This window comes from Micropterus salmoides, unplaced genomic scaffold (assembly GCF_014851395.1).
Source record: "Micropterus salmoides isolate LMB-PRFRI ecotype aquatic unplaced genomic scaffold, ASM1485139v1 Ms_hic_scaffold_3593, whole genome shotgun sequence".
Lineage (NCBI taxonomy): Eukaryota > Metazoa > Chordata > Actinopteri > Centrarchiformes > Centrarchidae > Micropterus > Micropterus salmoides.
Window position 1 is genome coordinate 1 of NW_024042921.1, and position 25,000 is coordinate 25,000.

Genomic DNA, 25,000 nt, shown 5'->3' on the forward strand with positions numbered 1-25,000 from the left:
TGTAACACATATAACTGTTGGATTTTATAACCATTTATTTACATAATAAACATCTACCTATTTGTAGTCACATGTCAAATATGGTGTAGCTACAGAGGAGCTAGGAACTCTGCCTACCTGATTGTCTGATTTACTTGTGTTTTTTGCCATATGTACTTAAATATGATTGACACATTATGAATATATGGTGTTATTGTTTTACCTTTAATTTAATTGTTAAATGATTCTGAGCAAATTGTAATTATAAACTAGAAAATAAAGCACATTTTTATTTGTCTGGTGCATAACAGTGGACCGTATTGTTTTGGATTTATACCTTCAGTCAGAAGCTAAGGGTCTCCTTTGCTGGTTAACTTGTTACTGTCTTGTGTGTGTTCATATATTTAGGTGGGAGAGGCCTGCCCAGCATGTCCTACCTGAGGTCAGTAAAGGAGGACTGACTTTTCAACAATGGCTACAAAGATGGAGACTTGCTGCCAAAGCCTCTTAAGAGGACACCTCATAGTTTAAAAACATAAAGAAGATCCTTTACAGCACCTTTCAGTGGCAGATTGACCACGCTACAGTAGTTAGAAAATGGTTATAACTCAATCACACTGTCCTTTAACCAGCATTTTGTTTTACCATGTGAAAGTCAGTCACTAATAAATAATTTTAATTATATTATTTGTCCCTGTCTTCCTTAAAATGCATTCAAACGTACAATAAAAGTTGTTGAAAGCTGCCTCTTTCTCTTGTATTGAACTCGTTCAACCAGTGCTGCGTTTTTGCTCATATGCCCTCTGAATGCAATGTAGAAATCAATCAATAGCACAGTATTGATCCGTCTCACAGCCAGTACCCTGTCTGTGATTGATCGTGTAGTTGTGAGTACAGTGAACTATGTAGCTATCGCTTCGCATGGACTAACATTGTTCCTTTGTAGCAGTGAAGGAGCAAGCTGATTATTGTGAACTCAACTCCTCCCACCGCTGCGGCTGCGCAGTTCAATTTTTCACTCTTCTTTTTTTTTTTTTTCAATTTTTCACTCCTACTCTGGCTTCCGGACGCCAAGACAGACCGCTGCCGCCGAATTTAAAGAGACAGGCAATAGTTATTTTAAATACGATAAACGGCAACCATTGTCCATTAGCTTATTTCCCGACGCTTCTTGCCTGAGCTTGTTTAAATCGATGGTGATGTTTAATCAAAGTCGCAGCGAGTAGCAGCTTGTCTGTCATCACCCTCCACTCTGCTGGATCTCCCGTCCCCCTTTTTTTGCGCTGTCCAGCCAGGCAAAGTAGGGTTGCTCGCTGGCAGGCTGGCTTCCCGACCGAGAGGAAGGTTTGTCGGCTAGCCAACAACTGGAGGTAACACCGAAGCTTTCCCTCTCAAGTTGTGGTAGAGGCTCCCGAGCCCTCCTGTCGCCGGGATAATGGCGAAGATTCAGGCTCACAGCGCCGCGAAGCAAATAAACCAAATTCAAGACAAGCCTTTCGTTATAACACAAAAGCAAGTGCAGCAGCAGCACTTCCAGAAGCTGAAGGTAAGAAGACAACGGACACGACAAGGGGAAAAGTCCCTCAGAGTCAGAACCATTTTGTTCGTCGGATCATTGCATTGGATTTGAGGCTTTCCTCTTTCTCCTCTAATGTCGAGAGTAAAAAGGATCGGCTGGCTAGCGTTAGTTAGCTCGCTGGCCTATTAAAAGTAATTCATTGCTAAACAGCCGAACATGCACATTTAAGGTTAGACGTGGAAGCTGTATTTCATTAATGAATGTCTGAGTGACAGTCGAGTGACACAGTTAAGAGGTAGTTTCTTATTTACGGTGTCAATAACAGCCACTGTGTGAGCAAACGTTAACTCAAACCTCGGTTGTGGGAAGTTCCTCCTTGTTCGTTTTTTCAGCCACCCTGAACAAAGTGGAGGACGTGAGCCAGGCTAGCCAAGAACGGCTATTTCAGCTGATTAGCAGCTTCATTACACATTTCTTTGTTATCGCAGTGTTTGACTATTATCATGCTTGTTTTTTTGCCAACACGACGTTGTTGGTTAGGGAGCAGCGGTGACTAAACGTATTGTATAAATGTGTATGTGGGTAGGTAAGTGTTCGTGGAGTTATTATTATCGTCAGTTGACTGGCTGTTGGCTAACGTTAGCTACAACAACCCTCTTCAGATGTGGACTGTTTGTGATAATGCTTTGTGTGAACACGTATTTTTACCGTAACGTAAGCTTAACCTTGAATGCTGTAAATAAAGAAAGCCGAGGTCCAGTGAACAAAAGCTGCTCGGGGTTTTCTTGTATTCGTCCATTTATTTATTTATTTATTTAACGGTTACTTGTACAGCTTGTACAGCTAACTAGTACGTTTGTTGATAGAGCACTTCAGTTGACAATGAGGAAAGCAAACATGATCTTCTTCTGTAACTTCAAGTCTAAAAATACCCGCATTAAGCAAATTCTGCAATACAGATATCTGGGTTTTTACACTTGCAATTTGATAGGACATGTCACTATATACAATTATTGATAAGGCACAATGGAGCATTGCTATGTAGACAAGCCATGTTAAAAACGTCCAAGCTTTTTTTTTTTTTTTAACTAACATCTCTGTAAGATCCTACTTCACCAACAGGACGATTGTCAAAAAGCTTATCCCCAGGTCCAAGTGAGACCGACTGTGCTGCATTGCTTTTTGTTTTTTCTCCTCTCTTTGCTTAGGTGGAAGATGCCTTGTCATATCTGGACCAAGTCAAAATTCGTTTTGCAAACGATCCTGGCATATACAACAAATTTCTTGACATCATGAAAGAGTTCAAGTCTCAAAGGTATTTATGCAAGAAGTTACTCAGTTATAGAAATACATTTTTGATGAGATGATTATTAATGCAGACATAAGACATTCTGAATGGCGGAGCTTGTGTGTGGACGCGCAGGGATCAACAACATATTTTTAAGTCATCTTTCAGTAAGGAAGAAACTGCTTGTAGTACTACTCTAATTATCCAGCGGTTTATAGTCTCTTGGAAATGTTATTGTGATTCAAGTGTGTTTTGCTCTAAACTAAACCGCAACAGTCTTTTTGAGTACATGCAGCATGTAGGAGAGGAAGCTAATCTTTATTTGCCTCTGTCATTCACACCACTAATATTTCTGTGTCTGCCTGTTCCCTTGAATAGCATCGACACACCGGGGGTGATAAACCGCGTGTCACAACTCTTCCACGGACACCCAGATCTAGTCTTGGGGTTCAATGCCTTCCTGCCACCGGGGTATCGGATAGAGGTCCCCAAGAACGGGATGGCCTTCCTCCAATCTCCCTTCTCCACACAGGTGAGAGACTGTCCTCACAGTTGAAGTTGACATACTCCCAAAACGAGTAATTTGTTTATCTTCAAACCTATGACACTTTCAAGAGGTGTATCGTAACACACTCACAGTGTACTGGATGCTTGAAGCCCGCAGAACTTTTTCTTTTATACTATATACTGTTTTATTAGACTGCATTAGTTTTTAGCTAGGTGTACCTAATAAACTGATCAATGTAATGTGTATAGAAATGCATCACAACAGGTGGGTATCTCGCTTAGACAAACTGATTTAAATTTTTTACAGTTTGATATAAAAAAGACTAAGTTTGTGATGTTTTGGTGCACCGTGATTCAAAACTGTTTCGACTTGATTTGCTTCAGCTCAGATTCAGTTTCAATTCAGTTCACATGTGGTATGATTTTAAAAACAAGTTTCTGATTCGTCAGTTTCACACACAGTAAGTAAGTCCAGGTGACTTTAAGGAGCTCTTGAAGGTTAAAAAATAGTCAAAGAAATAAATGTTCTTTAGTCACTCTAAGATAGACCAAGATGCCAGACTAAAGCAAGGATTTTAATATACCTTTGCTGCCTAAAGAACATTCCTCTCTTAAGCACCAAATGCCAATGATGTTTTCTTCTGTGAGAGATTTTCTTATTTGGAAAGTGGACGGCTCGACTAAGAAATTTGTTGGAGCGACACGAGATTACTTGAGATTTGTATAAAACCATTTTTTGACAGATGTGTTTTTTTTAGAATTTTTCACTAAAAACGGTTCTGATGTATGTGTTTGTTAATAAGATGTTGTTTCTCCTGTATTGATTTTCCATTTTAATGTAATAATGCAGTCATTTAAAATGCAATTTTGCATGTATATATTTCACTTAATATAAATGTGATGTTACTTAAGTACGGTAGACACAATATATGCACAATGTTTTCAAATAACTTGCCTCTAAATTTTATACACCATTTGGGTTGGCGTTAACTGGCAAATATTTCCCCCCAAAGTCTTAAGAGTACTAAAAAAGGCAACATTCACTTCCACTAAATGTTGCACTAGGTCACCAGCATCTCGGACCAAAACTCGCGTGCACATATGGCTAGACCGGCTGCCAAAAAAAAGAACAAAGAAGCTCGCATAACAACTCGCACAGAGGGAGTATAATGTCATTCTCTGCTGAGGCCATTACCCCACTATATGTTTAGATAGCAGTTAGTTGTTTGCTGTTATATTATGTTCAGAATCTTACATGCAGAACCTTTTTTAATTTGAAGTAGTTCAATTAATGCACCTAATCATCCAGCTTTAACTTCTTATGCTGTCACTCATCTGTCCAGGTATCACCAGGGCAGCAGGGGAAGAGCCTCACCACCTCTGCAGTGACCGCAACTTCAAGTAGTGCCTCTGCCGCCCAAACTGAAGCTGGGCCTGCCCAGACCACTGAAGTCAAGGTGGCCTCATCAGAGTCCCCATCTGCCTCAACCCCAGCAGCACCTCCAGAGCCTCCCAGCAAGCTTTCTCTTCCCCTGAATAGCAAAGAGAGCCAGAATCAGGCCACCACCTCGTCTGTATCCCCACCTGCCTCAGAGACGAGCCCTGTAGAGTTTGACAGTGCCATCAGTTATGTCAATAAGATTAAAAACCGTTTCCTGGACCACCCTGAGATCTACAGAGCCTTTCTAGAGATTCTTCACACGTATCAGGTACTGTAGAGATAATAGGTGGTGATTTAAGTTGCCTTTTTAGTTGCATATTATAATATAGGCAATGACATTCCTCCTGTTCTGCCTCAAATATTTTGATTGTCCTCGCAGGGATTTTAGCAAAGCATTTTAAATAAGATAGTTGAAGGGTTAAAGTCGGTCCCTTGGGGGACAGTGATGGTGTTTGTATCTCCTTCACAATGAGTATTGACCATGTGTAGTCAGAGAATTTCAATGTGGATCTGCTAAAGTTTGATTCCTCACTTCTGATCACCCATTTTTTCCCATCGCCCCTCAGAAGGAGCAGCTGGAGGTGAAGGAGAGTCGAGGAAGCCGAGGAAGCAGTGGGATGACAGAAGATGAGGTGTTTTCGAAAGTTGCCAGTCTGTTCAAGGGGCAGGAAGACCTGCTGGCTGAGTTTGGACAATTCCTGCCTGATGCCAAGAGATCATTGGTCAGTAAAGCAGCAGTAGACAGATTAATAAATAAAAATGTTGCAATTTCAAAATGTACTAAATCAAAAAAGGTTGATGCACACAACATCTCTGTCTGTCTCTTCACAAAAAACATTTTATTCTGTTGTTATTCCTCATTCTTGTCAGTGTTTTTTAAAGACATATTACAACTGAATTGCTAATGAAATTTGTTATTTTTGTAAGTGTCATGTATATTCATAATAGTATGCAATGTATTACAAAAGTGCTTTGAATACAGTAATTGAAAGTGCAAGTCCAAAGTAAAACTGAAGCAATTTAGTAGATTAGTCAATTAATCAATTAGTTGATTGACGGAATATTGTTATTTACTATTTTCATAGATTTACCAAAAAAATTGGCACATTAAAAATTGTGCTTCTCAACGGTGAATATTTGCTGTGTTTTCTATGAAATTAAATTCAAGATTTTTAGCTTCTGGATTGTTGGTTGAACAAAACAAGGTATTTTAATTGCCTGTGCGATTCCTTCCCTTAGTTCACAGGTAGCTCATTGACGGGGGGGAAAGAGCAGCTGAAAAGGCCGGAGGAAGACGATATGATAACCAAACAGAACAAAAAGAGGCCCAGGCCCATCCTACTGCAGCACATATCCCCACTGCTCAAGGTAAACTCTCAATTTAGAATTACTGCCTCAGGCAATGTGCCACTGTACGTATACATGTCCTTGATCTCTAAAAGGTTCAGTAACTCTTTGCATTGTTCCTAAAGTAGCAATCCAAAAGCTGAGACTACAATAACTTTAATCCCTAATGTTTAAATGTAAAGACCATTAAGCATTGATTTATTTTTTATTTAGAAGAAAATGAAGTATTCCTGTACCAAAGATCAGTCCTTTGCTTCAGTTGGCAAACATGGAGTCTTAAGAGAATTCTCCTTCTTTGATAAGGTGAGGCATCATTTTCCATGGCAGTAATGATTTCCTTCTTCCATGGTTCATACTTTTCTTTTGAGCCACTGTTCTTCCTTCCTTTAACCCACATTTCTCTATTGCTGTCTTTGCTTTTTCAAACAGTGTTTTCTTTGATAATGTAATTGGTCTGATTTCCCTGTCAACCCGCACATCATTCAGGTTCGCCGTCTGTTTAAAAGCCAGGAAGTGTATGAGAACTTCCTGCGCTGCATTGCCTTGTTTAACCAGGAAGTAGTTTCTGGAGCGGAGCTGCTACAGCTAGTCACTCCTTTCCTGGGGTGAGTGGATGGAAAGATGATTGAACTGAACAAATGTGTGAAATGGCTAGATGGAATCAGAAAAATGGATGCACAAATGAATGGATACAGTAGCTGCAGGGAGCTGACAGAAGGTGTAGAAGAGGCACTCTGGTATTACTGCAGGGAAGGGCAATAACTGTTAACAGTGTTGACATTTATAAAAGACTTTCAGGACAATTGAATAATGTTTAAAGGTAAATGTGAGTGGTACTGATAAGTTTCATATTTGATAGCATTATGATCTTAACAATTCTGAACCTTACTGGCAAAAGAAATAAAACTATGTTATAATGCAGACATTTATTCACATTCTCATTGGTAGGATTATTCTGATGGGTAATTTGTTTTGTGCTCAGCTGTTCTCCTAAGTTATCTGTCATTCATGATTTCATCCATCTCCTTCCAGGAAGTTTCCCGAACTGTACACACAGTTCAAGTCATTTCTGGGGGACAAAGAGCTCTCTCATGCAGTGTCAGGGCTGTCGGATCGCTACATGGAGGGGGGAGGGGGCAGGGAGGTGGATTATGCCTCCTGCAAGCGCCTGGGGTCCAGCTACAGAGCACTGCCCAAGACCTACCAGCAGCCTAAATGCAGCGGGCGCACTGCCCTATGCAAGGAGGTACACCCACTTCCACTTTCCTTACGTGTTGTCACTAGATCAATGTGGAGATTTCTTGCAAACAAACTTTTTGCTTACACTCGCCAAGATGCATTGTGTGTTGAATTGATTAACTTCCTCATAACATTCGCAAAGCAGACTTTTCTTAGAGGTTTAAAACCTGCATTGTTTACTTGCTAGCAGTCTTCTTCTTCTCTGCCTTTGCTTGTATACTGCTGAGGTCTCCAGTATAATTGTAGTAAATGAGAGAATAGTATGTCATTCCATATTGGTTGTTTTCCAATTGTCTGTATGTGTGTAGGTGTTGAACGACACCTGGGTATCATTCCCCTCCTGGTCAGAGGACTCTACCTTCGTCAGCTCAAAGAAGACTCCTTATGAGGAACAGCTGCATCGCTGCGAGGATGAAAGATTTGAGGTACGTACATCCTAAAAGTGATTTCTATTTACCCTTCTTGTAGAACAGGGGGGTTTGCATAAACATCACAACTTATTCAATATGTTTTTCTTTTTTTTTTTTTGGTCCCTAAAAGTGTCGATAAAAAGCTTTTAAAGGATAATTTCAGTATTTTTAATCCTGGTGCCTATTTTAACATAATTTGTTGAAATGACACGTAGGTACAAAAAAAGGTTTGGAATCCGTTCAGTAGATGGCTTCAGCTGTGAACTGGCTGCAGTGGCTACAATGTATTCCTTCAGGGCAATTGCCCCCGTCAAAATAATAATATGCTTTTAACAAGAAACAGAAGTCTCGCTCAAGGACAATTCTTGCTCTGATATCTCACACGAGTTGTTGCAGGAACATGGTAGTGGAAATGTGAGTCAGAGTTGGAGAGAGGAGTTTGTTGTGTTGGAGTAACGTTAGGAAATAGTCATACTACCATAAGTAACAAATTCCTGCAATAGCTCGCTTCTCACGACATTTCAGAGCGAGAATTGTCCTTGAGAGAGACTTCTGTTTTCTGTTTAAAAATAAAGGGTGTCACCAGGAGTCATTTGTGGGGATCCTATTACATGATGTTGTCGGACACCTTGATGATGCACCTTGTATTTTGTGGACGTAATTTTTCACGATTGCCCCGAAGGAATACGTTGCAGCCACTGCAAGCTGGTTTTGAGGCTGCCAGATGAATCCATCTACTGCACAGATCCCAAAACCTTTTGTACCAACACCAAAATATGTGGAAAAAGGGGCCTAGGTTTAAAAATACCAAATGATGCTTTAGAACATAAGAGTACTTGGCACCGTACTGTACTATTGATGGCTGCCTTCTAAAAGCTCCATGCCTGATGTCTGTACCTCTCCACATACAGTTGGATGTAGTTCTGGAAACAAACCTGGCCACCATCAGGGTGCTAGAGAGCGTCCAGAAGAAGCTCTCCCGTCTTTCACCCGAGGACCAGGACCGGTTCAGATTAGACGACTGTCTTGGCGGGACCTCTGAGGTCATCCAGCGCCGTGCTGTGTATCGTATATATGGTGACAAAGCCCCTGAGATCATTGAGGGACTGAAGAGGAGTCCTGCTACCGCTGTGCCTGTGGTGCTGAAGAGGTCAGAACTGTCTTTTAATTTCAAATTTAAGTTTCATAGAAGAAATTCAGTGGCTGCACTTGTTGAGGCAAATGGCCGCCCACTCTGAGTCACAGTTCTGCTCTGGTAAAAAGGAGTTTTTCCTTGCCAAGTGCTTGCTTGGAATTGTTGGGGATAATAAAATCACAAAGAGTACCTAGACCTGCTCTGTATGAAAAGTGCAGTGAGATAACTGTTATGAATAGGCGCTATATAAATAAAATGTAATTGTGTTGTGATCTTGATGTGCATGCATTACTATTATGGTCTGTTATTCAATAAAATTCAACATATGTTGTGTTGACACAACAAGATCAACATTGTGAATATGAAAAGAAGATTGTAGCTTGCAATTAGACAGCTCATTTCATTTACAGTACCAGCACGGAGGTTTAACTAAGTGACAGTATGATGGAAATGTTGATGTATGTATGAGTAAGATCCTTGTATCAACAAGCAGTGAACCATACCAGCAGCAGCTGCGTTTTTGTGTATTTAGTTTACTGTTCGTACACACTTGGAAAGATTTCCAAATACAGGATGCATCCTGAAAAACTGATATGATCCCTTCCACAGATACAAGCATCTTCACTGACAGACATGTTAATGTAGCATATTGATATGTGGTTGTGTATGTGAAGTATCTACATTGAAGGCATGTCCTCCTCCTCATAGGTTGAAAGCGAAAGAGGAGGAGTGGAGAGAGGCCCAGCAGGGTTTCAATAAGATATGGAGGGAGCAGTACGAGAAGGCTTACCTGAAGTCCCTCGACCACCAAGGAGTCAACTTCAAACAGAACGACATGAAGGCCCTGCGGTCAAAAAGTCTTCTCAATGAGATTGAGAGTGTCTACGATGAGGTAGGAACTTTCTTGCTGTCTGCCATCCTAACATGAGCTTTCATAATGTGAAAAGATAATGAGGTGCGGGGTGTCTAATTACATTTCTGTAAAATATTTGGGCCAGGTTGTGTAGAGCCACACCGGAACACTTAAGATGCAATACAATTGTTCACATATTGAACTGTTAATGAGCAATTTGAACCCCTTTTTATCTCTTAATGAACAACAAAATAATTGGTGTGTGATGATTGGGTGAGTTGATATCCAGTAAGTAAATACCAGTAAGCAAATTACTCTTTTCTTTCTTCAGTTTTAGTTTCTGTACTCTTTGTATTGTTGAGTTTGACCATTCATTCTTGACCTTTACTCCAGGACCTTCATAACACGGGCAGACTGAGCTTGCTCAATTTCCGTGTAATTTTAGGTGTTGATCAACGTTGACTTAAATGTCAACCCTGGAAACAGCAGTTGACATAACAATCTCATCTCAAGACTCAATCACAAGAATCTATCAGAACGTTTGATTATCTACAGTTCATGGTTGTACTCAGTCTGTTGATGAGGATCATGCGTTAATGGTCAAAAGCTCAGGAACAAGAAAGCGAATAAATGGACCTGGGGCCTGTACCACGAAGCGAGTTCAACATACCCAGGATATGTTTTTGTTATCTGGCTTAACTAACTCTAACAATCGCGATCGGGATAAGCGGTACCACGAAGCTGGTTATCAACTCGGTAAATCTTCCCAGGGTTTCCCAATCCAGCCGTGAGCGCGTTCACATAAAAGAGGTGGTGTTAGCAGCAGATGACCAATCACAGACATGAACAAGTCCACTGTCAGCAGTGCGTCATATTGTACAAACGAGGGTTAAACTGTAACACTACAGAAATACGACAGTAGCATGCCTGCAGCTGACACATGCAGGGAGACAGAAATTCACAGATAGTGTGAATGCCTAAATGAACAGACATAGTCTATAATACTGCGTTGATTTGATGTGTTCTTATGAGTTGTACGAAAATATCCTTAGCCTTATTCTTTCAGCTCGGCTGTGTGTCGGCGTTTCCACATTAGAGGACACGGGCTGTTCCCCCTCACTTTAAAAAACTTGTCATCACTTCAAAAATTAGATCCATTTATTTAAAAGTGTTCCAAACATTTTTCTAAATTAACTTCATAAAGCAATGAAACGAAAACTCCATTCATGCCATCAGATAAATTTCTTTGCCCTTAAATGTGGTGGAGTAGAATTAATAAAGCAGTATAAAATGGAAGTACAAGTTCCCTTTTAAATTGTACTTAAGTAAATGTACTTAGTTACAATCCACCACTGATCCTTTGTGTATTGTGTGTACATTTTTTCTTTATATTTTATACAGGAAGGTTAATTTCACTGAGATCAATGAAACCCATTAAGGCCCATGATTTGTCACAGTGCATCTTTCTGATGTTTCGTGCACTAATCAGTTTTTTCTCTGCATCTCAGCGTCAGGAGCAGAGCACAGAAGAGGGCGGAGTTGGCCAGCAGGGTCGTAACGGCTCTGGTGCAGCCTCATCTAGCGAGCCCCACATGGTGTTTACGTATGAGGACAAGCAGATCCTGGAGGACGCTGCCTCGCTCATCATCTACCACGTCAAACGTCAGCCCACCATCCACAAAGACGACAAGGACCACATCAAGCGCATCATCCAGCACTTTGTGCCCGACCTGTATTTCACCCGTCGCGGCGAGCTCAGTGATACTGAAGAATGGACAGATGAGGAGGTTGAGCCTGAGGATGGGGGAGAGAGAGGAGGAGTAGGAGGTGGAGTGGCAGTAGCGGCGGCAGCAGCAGCAGCACCAGGAGGAGGAGGAGGAGGAAATGGTAATTCCAATAATGCATCAGGAGTAGCAGCAGCCACGGGTAGTCAGTCTCTACCCCAACCTGCCCAATTACAGGCCCAGTCCCAACCCCAACAGCAGCAGCAGCAGCAGCAGCAGCTTAACGGGGAGTCCAGGCGGAGGCGCTGCAGCCCATCCCAACCTGCAGACACAGAGGCCTCCACCACCTCGAGCCAGCCTGGAGGCACTGCCGCGTCCACCCCTGGATCTACACCTATGGAGATTGGCTCAAGTGCACCCGGGGAGAAGGTGGACCTGCGCGACCCCGAAGCAGAGCACCAGAAGGAGCTGGACGGCGTCTACAACCTTTTCTTCGTCAACAACAACTGGTATTTCTTCCTGCGGCTGCACCAGACGCTGTGTTCGCGGCTGCTGCGGGTTTACCGACAGGCAGAGCGGCAGCTGCTGGAGCACCGAGCTGAGCAGAGCAGGGAGAGGCTGCTGATGGCAGAGGGAAGGAGAGAAAAAGCATGTGACCTCGCCATGGAGCTCCGCCTCAAACAGCCCAGTAAGTTCAGCTACTGGTTGGTTAGCAAGTATTTAATTTGAGTTTGTTCAACCAGCTGTCATATCTGACTCAAACAGGTCAAATACACTCAAGTGTAGGAGGCTGTGTTTTGCTGAACTATGTTCAAGAGCTGTAATATACGTATTACCTCATCTGGGAGATGAATTAATTAATGATCGCTGAACTAGAAAGTGCATTTAAATCAAACTGTTTCTGATGTCATCACACTTAATGATGTGAGGAGTCATATACATACTACACGATAAAGTGAATAATAGTCCAGATGTGATTAAACACTGATGCTATTCTTTTATTTGCCTTACCAGCGTGTGAAGCAGCAAGAAACTAAATAAAACAGATATACTGTATTGAACTATATTGAGTGGGTTTTTATTGGACTGACCCTAGTTATAAGCTGGGTGTAGTTACAGACGCTATATTGTTGGAATAAATGTATTTATTTTTTTTGTAAAACAATAAATTTAAGATGAATTTTGTAAACCTCCAGGTAAAAACTGTCATGGACAACTAGTCATGCTTTTTTATATCACTTAAAGCAACTAATGATTATTTTTATCAATTTATCTGCTTGATTTACCTTCTCCATTTATCATATATTAAACATTATCGATTAGACATCATAAAGCACAAGGTGACGTCATTGAATGTCTTGTTTATTTTGACCAACATCCAAAACACCAAAAATTTACTCTACTTTAAAACCAAGAAAAAAATCTCAATATTTGGTATTTTTGCTTGAAAAATGACTTGAAAGATTACTTAATAATCAAAATAGTAATTGATTTCTTTCAGTTCATTAATTGACCAATCGTTGCAGTTCTACCACAGAGCAGCACAAATATACATAACATATCAGGTGACAGTTTGAATAAATAAAACCCGCTCTGACTCACCCTATTAAAATGGTGCTTTTGGTTGAAAATTTTAAACTTCAGTATTTTGTTCATACTAGCAGCAAAGACAGGGTGTCCAAATTCTGCTCAAGCCTTCCTGTTGTAAAACTGATCCACCATGACGCTCGTCTCCACACAAATGACTTACTGATATCATAGTGACCTGCTGTTGTAACGGATGTGCCTTTGCTTCCACAGGTGAGGTGGAGCTAGAGGAGTACTACCCAGCCTTCTTGGATATGGTGCGCAGCCTGCTGGATGGCAACCTGGACTCCACACAGTATGAAGACACGCTGAGAGAGATGTTCACAATCCACGCCTACATCGGCTTTACCATTGACAAGGTCATCCACAACATCATCCGGCAGGTAAACAGGGTTTACGTCACACAGAGAGCGTGTATCTGACAACAAAGACATGTACGACATTTAAGTGTCATTTTCTAATCCCTGCTTTCTTTGACTTCAGCTGCAGCACCTAGTGAGCGACGAGGTTTGTCTGCAGGTGGTTGATCTTTACCTGGCTGAGAGGAAGAGGGGGGCAGCAGGGGGAAACCTGTCCTCGCAGTGTGTTAGAGCAGCCTGGGAGACCAGCTACCAGTGGAAATCTGAGAGAGTCATGGCTGAGGAGAACTGCTTCAAGGTGAGCACCACGTCCTGGTGAATGTAGTACTGGCAGACCTGTATTTGGCCTGGGCATTTTGCTGCTGTTTGAAGTAGGGATGGGTCACGGTTTTTGAATAGTTGTTAAATTATAACAAATCAAAGTTTATGTGATGGAAAAATATATTTTCCTTTTTGACGTTAAAACAAGTATGTGGCACATTCAGTTTGGCTACAGCGCAGTGAGATGGGCTAGACGCTCAGGTTGCAGCCTGGCAATCTTCGAAGAACGGGCGAATAGTTCCTAGTGACTATCAAATAGTATTTTTGCTTAAAATGCAGTCCCTAGTTTGAAGAAGTGAAACTCTTTCTGCTGAAGTGGAAATATGCCGTTGTACACTTGTTCTTTGACTTCACTTCAAATTTAACATTAAATGTGCCACAAAAGCACTTCACTATTTTTTGTATATGGTGTTTTAGGGATAATGACCAGAGAGCTGCTTCACTAAAAATTTATCATTTTCTTTTAAAACAAATTTTCTTAATCTATGAGATGGGCGTAGTTAGTTGCAGTTTTACCTTCTATGTTATGACCAGTGTTGGGAAGATTACTTTGGAAAGTCACACTATTTAAAATGCACTAGTAGTGTAACTATTTCAATTACTTTATCAAAGTAATGTAACTTATTACATTTAATTACTTTTCTAAATTTCTAACAACTGTTTTCAACTCTTAACCATTTTAGAAGAGGGCGGCGCGGTGGTACAGTGGTTAGCACTGTTGCCTTGGGTTGGGTTCAAACCCTGGTTGCCCCGGCCTTTCTGTGTGGAGTGTTCTCCCCGTGGCCACGTGGGCTCTCTCCGGGTACTCCGGCTTTCTCCCACCATCCAAAGACATGCAGGCTAGGTTAATTGGTGTATCTAAAATTGTCCTTAGGTGTGGATTTGAGTGTGAGTGGTTGGTTGTCTGTGTCCAGGATGTACCCCGCCTTTCGCCCGATGTAAGCTGGGACCCCCTGCGATAAGCGGTTGACGATGGATGGAACCATTTTAAAAGCTTGAGAGACAGTTTAACTGACAGACAGGTGGCGCTGCAAATTCAAACATACCAACCATTCAAGCACCGGAATAGGATCACATTTTACTTCCAGCTGTGGCTGGAAATAACAAAAGAAAACAATTTGTGCACATAAAAAACATGCAAAGCAACAAAATGAATATTATTCAACAGCTGCTAGCTTTTTACAGAAAATATTCAGATGTAATCATGAACATTTTCATAAGTAACTGTAATTTAATTACACCCCCCCCCCCCCCCCCCTAACTAAATTACATGTAACTAGTGACTCCCCAACACTGGTTATGACCAGGGCTTAATTTGGACATTCTCCTACATTCATGTACAAATGATTGGATCAGCTGCCATAACTGTCAGGTCCTTTTCTCTTGTACAAAGCCTGCTAAAGAGTTTTCAACAGCTTTAATCCCTGTTGTGTTGATTTTACTTATGTTTGTTTGCATTCTGTGTCATCAGGTGATGTTTATCCAAAACAAGGGTCATGTGACGATGACCATTGAGCTGCTGGACACTGAGGAGGCTCAGGCTGATGACCCGTTAGATGTCCAGGTAAACACACATTTACAAACCCTCTCTCTACACACGTCCTATAAATAATAAGATATAGTTAAATATGTATTCATCTTAATGGATCTTGCTTTACAGTTCTTAATGTCTTTGCCGTCTTCTCCCTCAGTGCCTGTCGAGCTACATGGAGCAGTTTGTGGGAACAGAGTCCAGTCTGTGTTCTCAAGCAGAGGGCTATTTCTTCAAACCTGTATTTCTGCCCAGGTAGAACATTATTTCTAAACATCAGATTTTTAGAAGTTTACACTTTAAGCTGCACACATACAGATCCTAATGCCACCCATCTTGTTTAGCTCGCGATCGCTCTCTCCAACTTCTGCTGCTTCCCCACTTGTTTTTTAGTACACAGCATCTAGTACAACAGACAAGAGAGTTTGAATTTCCACACTTTTCTAGTTTACTGAAAATGCAGTGTTTGTATGACTAAATGTTCATTCAGCGAACTTAGTGCTGACGGTGTGCAGGAATTCATGATTTCATTTCTCTATGCAATTCTCTACTAGGTCTGCAACTAACAATTATTTTAATAATCAATAAATCTGTCAATTTTCCTGATTAGTTGGTCCAGAAAATTGCAAGAAATGTTGAATGTTTCCCAAAGTCCAAGGTGATGTCCTAAAATGTCTTCTTGTTTTTACCCAAATATATTCAGTTTACTGTCATAAAGGAGTAAAGAAACCAGAACATATTGACATTTGAGAAGCTAAAATCTGAGAATTTGGAAGATTTTTCTTTAAAAAAGGAAGGACTCAAAGTGATTTAATCGATTATCAAAATAGTTGGTGATTAACTTAATACTTTTTAAACTTTTTGAGCCAGGTAAAATCTTGGAATTTGAGATAGTCTGATAAAGTTTCTGTTCAAACATTAGTCTGACTTTAGTGTTATATTGTTTCAGATCCATTGCCATCTCAGATAACATATGTAAAAATGTTCGAGGTCTAACTGATAAGCCATTCAGTTCTCAAAATATATCAGAAAATATTGTAATTCAGTCAGCGTTTAATAAAATGTCTTCTTGTAGGAACCTGCGTCGTTTTCGGCGCTGGCAGGTGCGGCAGGTGGAGGCGATGCGCTGCAGGAGAGAGTGGCATCGCCAGCTGGGCGTAGAGAACGCCGGGAGTCTGGACTGTCGATTTAAACTCAACACTCACAAGATGGTGTTTGTCATGAACTCTGAGGATTACATGTATCGCAGAGGAGCGCTAGTCAAGGCCAGGAAGGTAGGCTGCATTTAATTTCAGTCATTAGTCTCCCGCTGTGGTGTGTTGTAAGAGTATAAGAGTGTGAGGTGTGATGCGGAGAATCTGGGCATCAACATGTGTCATTTTCCTCTTCCTCCACAGTCGCAGCACCGAGTGGCAGCGAGCCAGCACGAACGCTTCGACAAGTGGCACCAGGGCTGGCTGGCCAATCACGTTACGGCCTCAGCTGAACGCTCGGTGCAGAACTGGCTAATGGGTGAGGAGGAGGAGGACATGATCCCTTGCAAGACGACCTGCCTGTCGACTGAGGTGAAAGGGCAAACGGTGAACAGATACCAGGTTCATTACAGCGGTAGCAAAGCCCCGGCCTCACCGTAGAGCCCCACATAGAGATGGACGTACAGTACACACAAACACAGGTAAATGCATGGACGTAAAGGACATTCATACACTAAACAGACATAAACCGCTGCAGTCCCACTTCTCCAGCGTCCTCCACAACATGTTCACTCATTCACTTTCACTCATGGATGAAGAAACTGGCAGAAACACAGTGCAGCCTCTGGACTGTTTACACCAGTGAACAGTGAGTCAGTGAATGAGTGAGAGGAGTGATGATGTGGAGGGGAGAAAAAAAATGGACCGACACAGACAGTCAAGTTAATCAATGAAAGTGAACTCGGCCCTGATCGACGGGGCCAAGTTGGACACGACGGCACAAACAGAGCTCATCATTATCATCATCATTCTAGCTTCTCTGGTGGCACTAAAAGAATGGTGGACAGAGACGGTTGGGAAGTTATGAGATCATGAAATTTGTTTCAGAAATGTGAATGTCTGTTTCCTTTTCTTTTTTTAAGTGTAGTTTTTAGCTTCTAAAGCCAGAGAGCCTTCTGTCTGTTGGTTGGTTTATGCGTGTTTATATGGAGAGATAATGGTAAACGTGTGTATGTATGTGTATCCTGCTCTCTTCATTTTGTCTGTTTGTATGCCCAGTACAGGCTCTACAACTCTAGTAATTCATATTACTGTATGTGCATATATACAACAGGGATCCTGGATTTTTATATATGCATCTACACGAGTTGATTGATGCATCTTGAGATCACGTGGTTCTTTACAGTGTTGTCAGCCAACTCTTGATGTTAGCATTTTGATTTTGGTTTTTTTTTTTTTTTTGTATTTTTTCCCTTTTTTGTGTTGTAGCTAAACAAGATATCACCAGGGCAACAAGGAGTCCTTAAAATTAATTGATTTAATATGGGTGAAGCAGTCAAATTATGTATCATATTCATGATACTAAATGTTTACTTTGTATTGTCTTTTTTTTGGCATACTGACATTGAAAATTAAAGCAAAATATCAGTGTTAAAATAGAATGTATAACATTTATCCTGTATCAGTTATCACAAAATAAACAACCTAGTTGTGACCTTCTTAGATGTTGACTGGCAGGTTGTTTGTTGGTTTGAGAGATGTTTTACGTACAGAAGACTCATCGATCAACTTGCTGAATCGATATGTTGGTTTTGCAATACCTTGATGACCGTGCGAAGTCGATCAATGGAGTGGCTGCATGTGAAACCAAAGCCTTTAAACTGGCAGACATCTGACACTATACACAAAAACTAAATTAGAGCCGAAATGATTAGTTGATTGATGAATTAATCGACAAATATGAAGTATTGATAACTACTAAACTATTAATAGATTGTGTTCAAGCAGAAATGTAAGGATTTGTTTGTTTTAAATCACTGTAAACTGAATATCTTTGGGTTTTATACTGTTGAACAAAAACAAATGAAGATGTTAAATCTTGAGTTCTGGGGGAACAATTTTGAAACACTATAGACTCACAGAATAGTTGATTTAAGAAAATAATCAGTAATGAAAATGGTCGGATTGCATTTAATTGTCCAAGTTCCAATTTTCTTAGTATCTTAGTGAAAACAATGACACCCTTTTTGACACAAAGTCCATTAGTAGCTGTTCTGGAGCTTTCAATCATATCACATGATCTTCCTCAACACATGCAGTTGTCATGCAGTTATAGATGTTGAAATTTCCATTTTTTTCCTGAGCACTTCAAGGACTTTTCGTCTATTTGGGTTACAAATGGAGACTAAGATTATTAGTTTGATTTGTGTGAGTGATGCAATCGAAAGCTCGAACAGTCACTAACTGACCTTGTGGAGAGGTTGTTTTAACTGCTGTCTCCAAGGTCAAGGACAGGATTTCAGTCTCCACTCACACACTTGGTTTTAAAAGGGAAAAGGCTGTTGTGATTTTGGATTATGAGGGATGGTTTGTTGGTGATTAGTCACAAAGTTAACTGTGTTCTCCTTCGATTTCATGGAAGCTTTCTCTCTGCCAAGAAGCATGATTTTCAGGATGACTCAGTCATCCTTAGTGGCACGCTGAACGTTACGGTGTCAGACTCCGCCTACCTGCTGGGAATGAAGAAAAGAAATTGCATCAAATGCCTAATCCCTGCCTGTGTTTTTGGACAGAAATGTCACTCTTGTCAAGAACTGCAACATCACTTTTCACCACAGGGCAGCACATCTATTTATATGTAATGACTAACGGTACTCTGAAGGTTATACATGGTTGTAATCTATTTCGAAGTGCACTGTTACATACTGCACCTTAAGAACAAAAGAACCCTTTATAAAACCACAAAAGCAAACAAATGAACTAAAAACCCCAATGCAGAAGAGGAAAGGGAAATACCCCGTCATCCACAGCAAATAATCTGATATTTGATGTAATCTGCAGGAATGGGCTCTGCACGTGTGTTAATGTGCCATTGCGACACTTTCATTCACAGAACTGCATCCGAGATACACCCTCAGCGAAGAATCTTGTCCACCACGAAGGTCAGACGCTTCTAAAAAAAACCTAAAACAATTAGAAGCGGTCGGAGCAGTTTAAACTTTAATAGTAAAAGAAGAAGAGTCTAGAGGCAGAGGGAGTTTTAAAAATAATCGTGGTTTATAAAACCCAGATATGACAGGATCACCAAAGTGTATACAGAAATACAAATACCATCAGGAAAACCATCATAGAACGGTGTTATACACTCGACATGTACAAACTAATCTGTAAAAGGGACTCAGGGGAGGATGGTTCAGACTGTAAGACATTTTCCTTTATGTCTCTTAAAATCACATTTAGCCACGATGAATTTATTCTTTTTTTTTTGTCTCTTATCAAAGTAGAACATCCATCTACCAAACTACAGGTATTATCACATTCAGCTAGATTAGAGAAAGGGTACGAACAACATCGAGAGGAAGGGGGGAAGGAGAGGGATGCACACATATCAAGCACTTTAACATCATGGGGGTTTTAGCAAGCAGTGAAAACAATCATCTTTGATTTTCACCCATGAGAAAAATGGGATGCCAGGGCTTATCGCCAACATCATCTCAACAAACAAACTGTACAAAATAACCCTGTTTTTTGTTTTTGTCAGTGGGTTCCACATAATGAACATCTGTGAACAGACGCTGGTCACTAAAACATTTGGTTTTCTCACAGAGAAGCGTCTCAAAAATGCTTCGAGTGAGCAAATTAAAGATCCCAGATCTGTTTGTGAGATATTCAAGAGAAGCTCAGGCAGATCTAGGATCCGTTTATGGGCATTTGTTGTGGTGTGTGGGTCCTCTCTGGGCTGGGGTCAGTTCCTGTGCCCTATGGTATGTCAAAGTGCTTCTGTAAGCGGGGTAGTTTAAAACAACAGATGTAGAAGTCCACAACAATTTCATGCACATTCACAAATGTACAAACAGTATTACAGCTTCAGGACACAGTCATCTGCCCCCGCTCCCTCCACGAGCCCTGGACACAAACCCTTGGATATGACAGAGCCTTGAAATAAGAAGGAATCACCAACAAGATACAACTAATCACATCTCCAGGATTCCCCCCCCTTATTCTTATACAAACACATTGTCAACAGATTTACACATGAAAAGGAGTGCAGGGTTGTGACCAATCAAAGGAGAAGCTCCTCATCGCCTAAAAAATACTGCTTGTTTTGGAGCAAAGATGTCAACGTTTGAAATAAATCGTTGTCACAGTAGCGACAATGATCGCTAATATACACATCATGTGAAATAAATTAAGATCTATGTACAATGTAGAACAAAAGCAGCATGCAGGCAAGACAACAGCCTTTTTACAAAACTATCTGCTATGGTGTTGTGCTCTCCAACACGAGAGAGAGAGAGGCAACGTGGGTTTGTGTGTGTGTGTGTGTGTCATGTTTAATGCCTCTATACAGTTATAGGATGTGTCCAGTGTATTTAAATGGACCGGGAAGCTACCCATCTTCTACATTTTAACAGGTACAACACAGCCGTTTTTTTTTTTTTAAACTTTCTAGCTTTCCAGTTCACATTAAGCTCATTGCACACAGAAGCTTTTCAGTCTTTTAGCCGCTACGGGAAAAACACAAGTAGAAGAAACAGGACTTTCTGTAATACATTTGCCTTGTAGCTTTGTCGTATGACCGGCTGATGGTGACGCGGTGTAGCCACAGGGAGGAACGGGTGGAACAGGAAGAGAAAGTTGAACACACACCAGCATTCAAGTTAGCATCCTTTCTCTGAAAGCCAGGGGAGCCACTTCAACAGCAGCAGCAAAACACTTCCAAATTACAGCCAACAGATCTGTAATTCAGAGCTGGTAGTTTGAAAATGAGTCAAGGAGGCAAAGAGTGGACGTCAGATGTACAGCACATTTTTCCTGGTTACTAACTGTCCTAAAATTAGTAGATTACTTTTGATCTAACAACTCACAACATCTTGAAATCATTTTTTTAAGTGCTAAAATGAACAAGAAATGTGGAACATTAGAGCCAAACAAACAAACAGCACATATCTGGTGACAGGAACGCTGAATGTGGTGAAGCCTGAACTGAAACACGTCACAGGTTAGAGACATTTACTGTTAAAGAGCCCTGAAGGAGCGATTGCATTGTTGCCAGTGGTTGACAACCAAGTAGCTCAATCAGAGCCTCAAACTCGCCCAATTGTCAAAAAAGTAGCAACATTTTTTATTTCTCATGCGGATGGAATGGTTTGTTTTTTTGTGCATTCTTGTTTAAATAGAGTATAATTAGGTGAACCAGAGTCAAAAGAGGCCGATTCATTGGGTTACAGTCTAACTTTTTGTTGGAGGAAACCGCACAAATGGCACAAAAAGTAGCCCTAAAACCATTTTTATCCATGCTATTCAATAAACACTGAGCATTTGTCATGGGCCTCTCAATTTCTAACAGCGCTCGTGTCTGGTAACCATATGAAGTGTCTCACAATATACCAGTGGTTGTCAAACTGCTTCTGTCATTCCCTACTTTAAAAGGTAAAATAAATTTTGTTACTTTTTGTGTAAACTAACAACAAAATGAACTAGTTTTCATTTAATTGCATTTACATTATCTTGAACAATGGCTGTATGTTTCTTTGTGCACGTTTCTCGTGTGTTTTTTAGACACAGACACAAGGCCGTCCTGCTAAATTCATACTTCGCTGAAAAACCTGTTGAAAAAAAAAACAATATGAAAAACCCATATTGTACTTTACATGTTGTTTTGCTGTCTGAATAAATCTTGCTAAAATATTGAAAGCCTTGCTAGCATGAGAGCAGAGCACTCTTGTTTGGATATTGTAACCTTCAATCAGATTAATAAAATTTTAGTAGTGCCCCCCCACGCTCCCAGTTTGAGGACTACTGGCATGTATACTGAGGAGTTTGACTAACAATTTGACTGAACATGCGGTGCCTCCCATCACTCTGTTCTTGACATATTCTACTCATATTACTGGGATTTCCAACAAGACAGAACCTGCCTGCTGAAACAGCCCAAAATAATCTTTTGTAAATAAGCTTTGTGCAGGTTTGACGGACAGATCGGCTGACACATTCATAGAAATTAAGCTTTGGTAGTTAATGCAAAGAATAGCAATACACAGACATATACTGTATCTTAGTTAAGTCAGTTTTGCACCAATTTGAGGTTGGGGGTAACTGTTAGCTTATTAAAAGCGTGGCACAGCCAAGAAAAACATTCCAAACATTATAAAATACATTAACAATCATCGTGATGCTCAATTTTGTCTCATTAGTATAAACAACACATGTAGAAGTACTTAACAACTACAATAGAGTAATAGTGCACATCAAAATATATGAAATATATTACAAATAAACTTCACAGACTAGAAATGTTTGAATCAAAACATCCCTTTTGTGTACAAGTAGTCCCCCCCCCCCATGTTTTGTGTATTAAATGCACTTTTCCTGCAAGTGCCTCCTGGGTTGTGAATGACATTAATACAACTCAATCAAAAAAAAGAAGTATAAAAAGAATCAACGAGTTGAAACCAGTTGATTTGTTTTGATATGTTGTGATGTGTCGAGTCTTTCCTCAGGTTTCTATTGATTCATATTAAGTCTTTTGATTGGCTTGTCTTCTCCCTGTTGATCCTAGAGCAGTTAAAAAAGGTAGAGTAAACAGTCATCTGTAGCCTATCTACGCAGCTCCTAGCAAAATAAATCCAGAAAACGTAAAGAAAAACAAAACACAAATACCTCAAAGTAAACAACAGTTACTAAAAAAGTCCTTTTAAAAAAGAAGAGAATAATCCCACGGCAGTGTGGTCTGTGTTTCCTGTTATGTGCAGAAGATTTCCCTTGATGTCTGTCTGTCTGTATGGCATCAGCTCTCCCCTCAACTGTAGCAATATTACCCTATACTTGTGCTTCAGCAGGTTCATCTTTATAGTTTTCTATGTGTTTTTGCATTACTGTGTGTGTTTTTCTATACTTATAAAGACCGAGGATGTAAAGACGAGGTAAATTGTCCAAAGTGAGGGCAGCCTGAGGTCCTCACTGCTTTAAAGGTTTAGACTGAGGTTAAGGGTTACTAAACTAACTATAAAGGAAAAGGGTTGAGGTTGCGCGTTAGTGAATGAGGTCCTTATAAGTATAGTGTGTGTGTGTGTGCGTGTGTGTGTGTGCATGTGCTGACGTTGTGGACTCAGCTGAAAGCCTCATCATCCGTGTCTTCAATTAGCACCTTTGTGTCCTTTTTCGATCTAGAAAAAGAGGATCGAAACAATGAAATATTATCTGGCATTTCGTACGTTAATATTGTTTTATTTTGTACTATTTAATTCACTGATAGTTGCATCTTGAACGTCGTAAAACAACAGCTGTCTTTGCCTTATCCATGGATAAACATAGTTAAGCATTTATACATTGTTATAGTTATTGTTTGTATTGTCATTGTTATAGTTATTTTTGTTCCTGTTAAACATTTCTTAAAGTCAGAAATTGTCTCAATCTCGCAATGGAAATAAGATGATAACACTTCTACATCATTCTATCACTGACCAACTCTGATATATAGGATTTTATAAATATATCATAATTATATGATATAATTTGGTTATTCAGGTTTTTTAGCAGCTTGTTTCTAGTGTTCCAAACGAAAGTATGTTATTGTTGTGTTGTTTTTATAAAGGGCATGCAGCCAACAAAGATGTGAAATGAAAAATCTCTTCAAGGTCTTTCATTCCTTAGAACATTTGAGATATTTGTCTACAGTAATTTCTACTTTTCTACCTCCTCTGTGTTTATAAATTTAACTAAAATAAAAATGTATGACAGTGCATGAGCCTGAAGTCAAGTGTCCATGTTATGTCTTACAGTGAGGAGGACAGCAGGGGGCGTCTGAGCGACAGGCTGTAGGACCTCTTCCAGGTCTTCTTGCCCGAGCGGTTCCGGACGCCGTCCTCCTGGTCCATCATCTGCTCCAGCAGGGTCTGGTCATCGGCATTGAGTGGCGCCACCGAGATGTCCCTCACAGCACGAAACTCACCACAGTTATTCAGGTGCTCGTTCTCCAGACGGAAGAAGTTCCACACAAAACGCCTGCAGAGAGAAGGTCAGTAGGATGAACCTGATGTAAGCAGTGAAATGTGGGGGCCAAATCATTATGAAATGATTTCAGGAATCAAAGGTCTGAAAGAAAACCTCATCTGTGTGACTTCAGGTTTGTGTATAACACAAAGTTATCATATAACTGAGGCCCACCTGAAGACCTCGAGGGGAGCCAGCACAGTGGCTATGATATCGCCCATATCGTGAATCTTGGTCATTGTGGTCAGAGAGATCTGGATCGTCCAGGCAAAACGCAGGATCACATCTTCTATTATGGCACAGTAGTAGTAGGCCTGTATGCAGAGGGGACAGGATCAGATAACAGTGTGTGTGTGTGTGTGTGTGTGTGTGTGTGTCATGAGATTCCTTTCACACTCTACCTTGTGTGGGTAAACAATTTCTTCTCTGAGGAAGGTGTTTTCTCCGGCTCCGCGGTCGAACAAGCCCCAGTCCATGCGCAGATCCCAGATCAGTGTGTACAGGGAGCTGATAATGGAGAACACGATCAGCAGGTAGAAGAACATGTCAGCGTCCGTATGCCCTTGCTCTGG

The 25,000-nt window shown here is 40.7% G+C and overlaps 2 protein-coding genes across 6 annotated transcripts; one reads left to right on the plus strand and one right to left on the minus strand.

The window, feature by feature from the left end:
- Positions 1–1,034: 1,034 nt before the first annotated feature.
- Positions 1,035–17,936, plus strand: sin3b (SIN3 transcription regulator family member B). 4 transcript variants are annotated; one of them, XM_038695001.1, is made up of 19 exons: positions 1,035–1,525; positions 2,707–2,813; positions 3,165–3,318; positions 4,637–5,002; positions 5,301–5,456; positions 5,974–6,102; positions 6,295–6,384; positions 6,568–6,686; positions 7,114–7,327; positions 7,629–7,745; positions 8,642–8,880; positions 9,574–9,757; positions 11,227–12,130; positions 13,243–13,412; positions 13,513–13,686; positions 15,181–15,273; positions 15,401–15,495; positions 16,316–16,514; positions 16,638–17,936. In XM_038695001.1, exons 1-19 carry the CDS (start codon positions 1,415–1,417, stop codon positions 16,872–16,874), a joined length of 3,858 nt encoding a protein of 1,285 aa, XP_038550929.1. In that variant the 5' UTR covers positions 1,035–1,414; the 3' UTR covers positions 16,875–17,936. The 4 variants fall into 4 exon arrangements, with proteins under 4 accessions (XP_038550929.1, XP_038550930.1, XP_038550932.1 ...); XM_038695002.1 differs by having other exon boundaries at positions 6,298–6,384; XM_038695004.1 differs by lacking the exon at positions 1,035–1,525 and adding an exon at positions 1,540–2,084.
- A 448-nt stretch (positions 17,937–18,384) lies between these two features.
- LOC119884623 (xenotropic and polytropic retrovirus receptor 1 homolog) lies at positions 18,385–24,996 on the minus strand (the record flags this gene model as incomplete). 2 transcript variants are annotated; one of them, XM_038695006.1, is given in 4 exon segments in its annotated part: positions 18,385–18,946; positions 24,216–24,440; positions 24,603–24,742; positions 24,830–24,996. In XM_038695006.1, coding segments are annotated over 4 exon segments (516 nt in total). In that variant the 3' UTR covers positions 18,385–18,939.
- Between the last annotated feature and the right edge of the window lie 4 nt (positions 24,997–25,000).

Excerpts from the sequence above, each read along its gene's own strand:
- sin3b (XM_038695001.1), top strand. The coding sequence starts at position 1,415 with ATGGCGAAGATTCAGGCTCACAGCGCCGCGAAGCAAATAAACCAAATT. Across the intron at positions 1,526-2,706 it reads AGCACTTCCAGAAGCTGAAG|GTGGAAGATGCCTTGTCATA; the intron begins GTAAGAAGACAA and ends CTCTTTGCTTAG. Across the intron at positions 9,758-11,226 it reads TTGAGAGTGTCTACGATGAG|CGTCAGGAGCAGAGCACAGA; the intron begins GTAGGAACTTTC and ends TCTGCATCTCAG.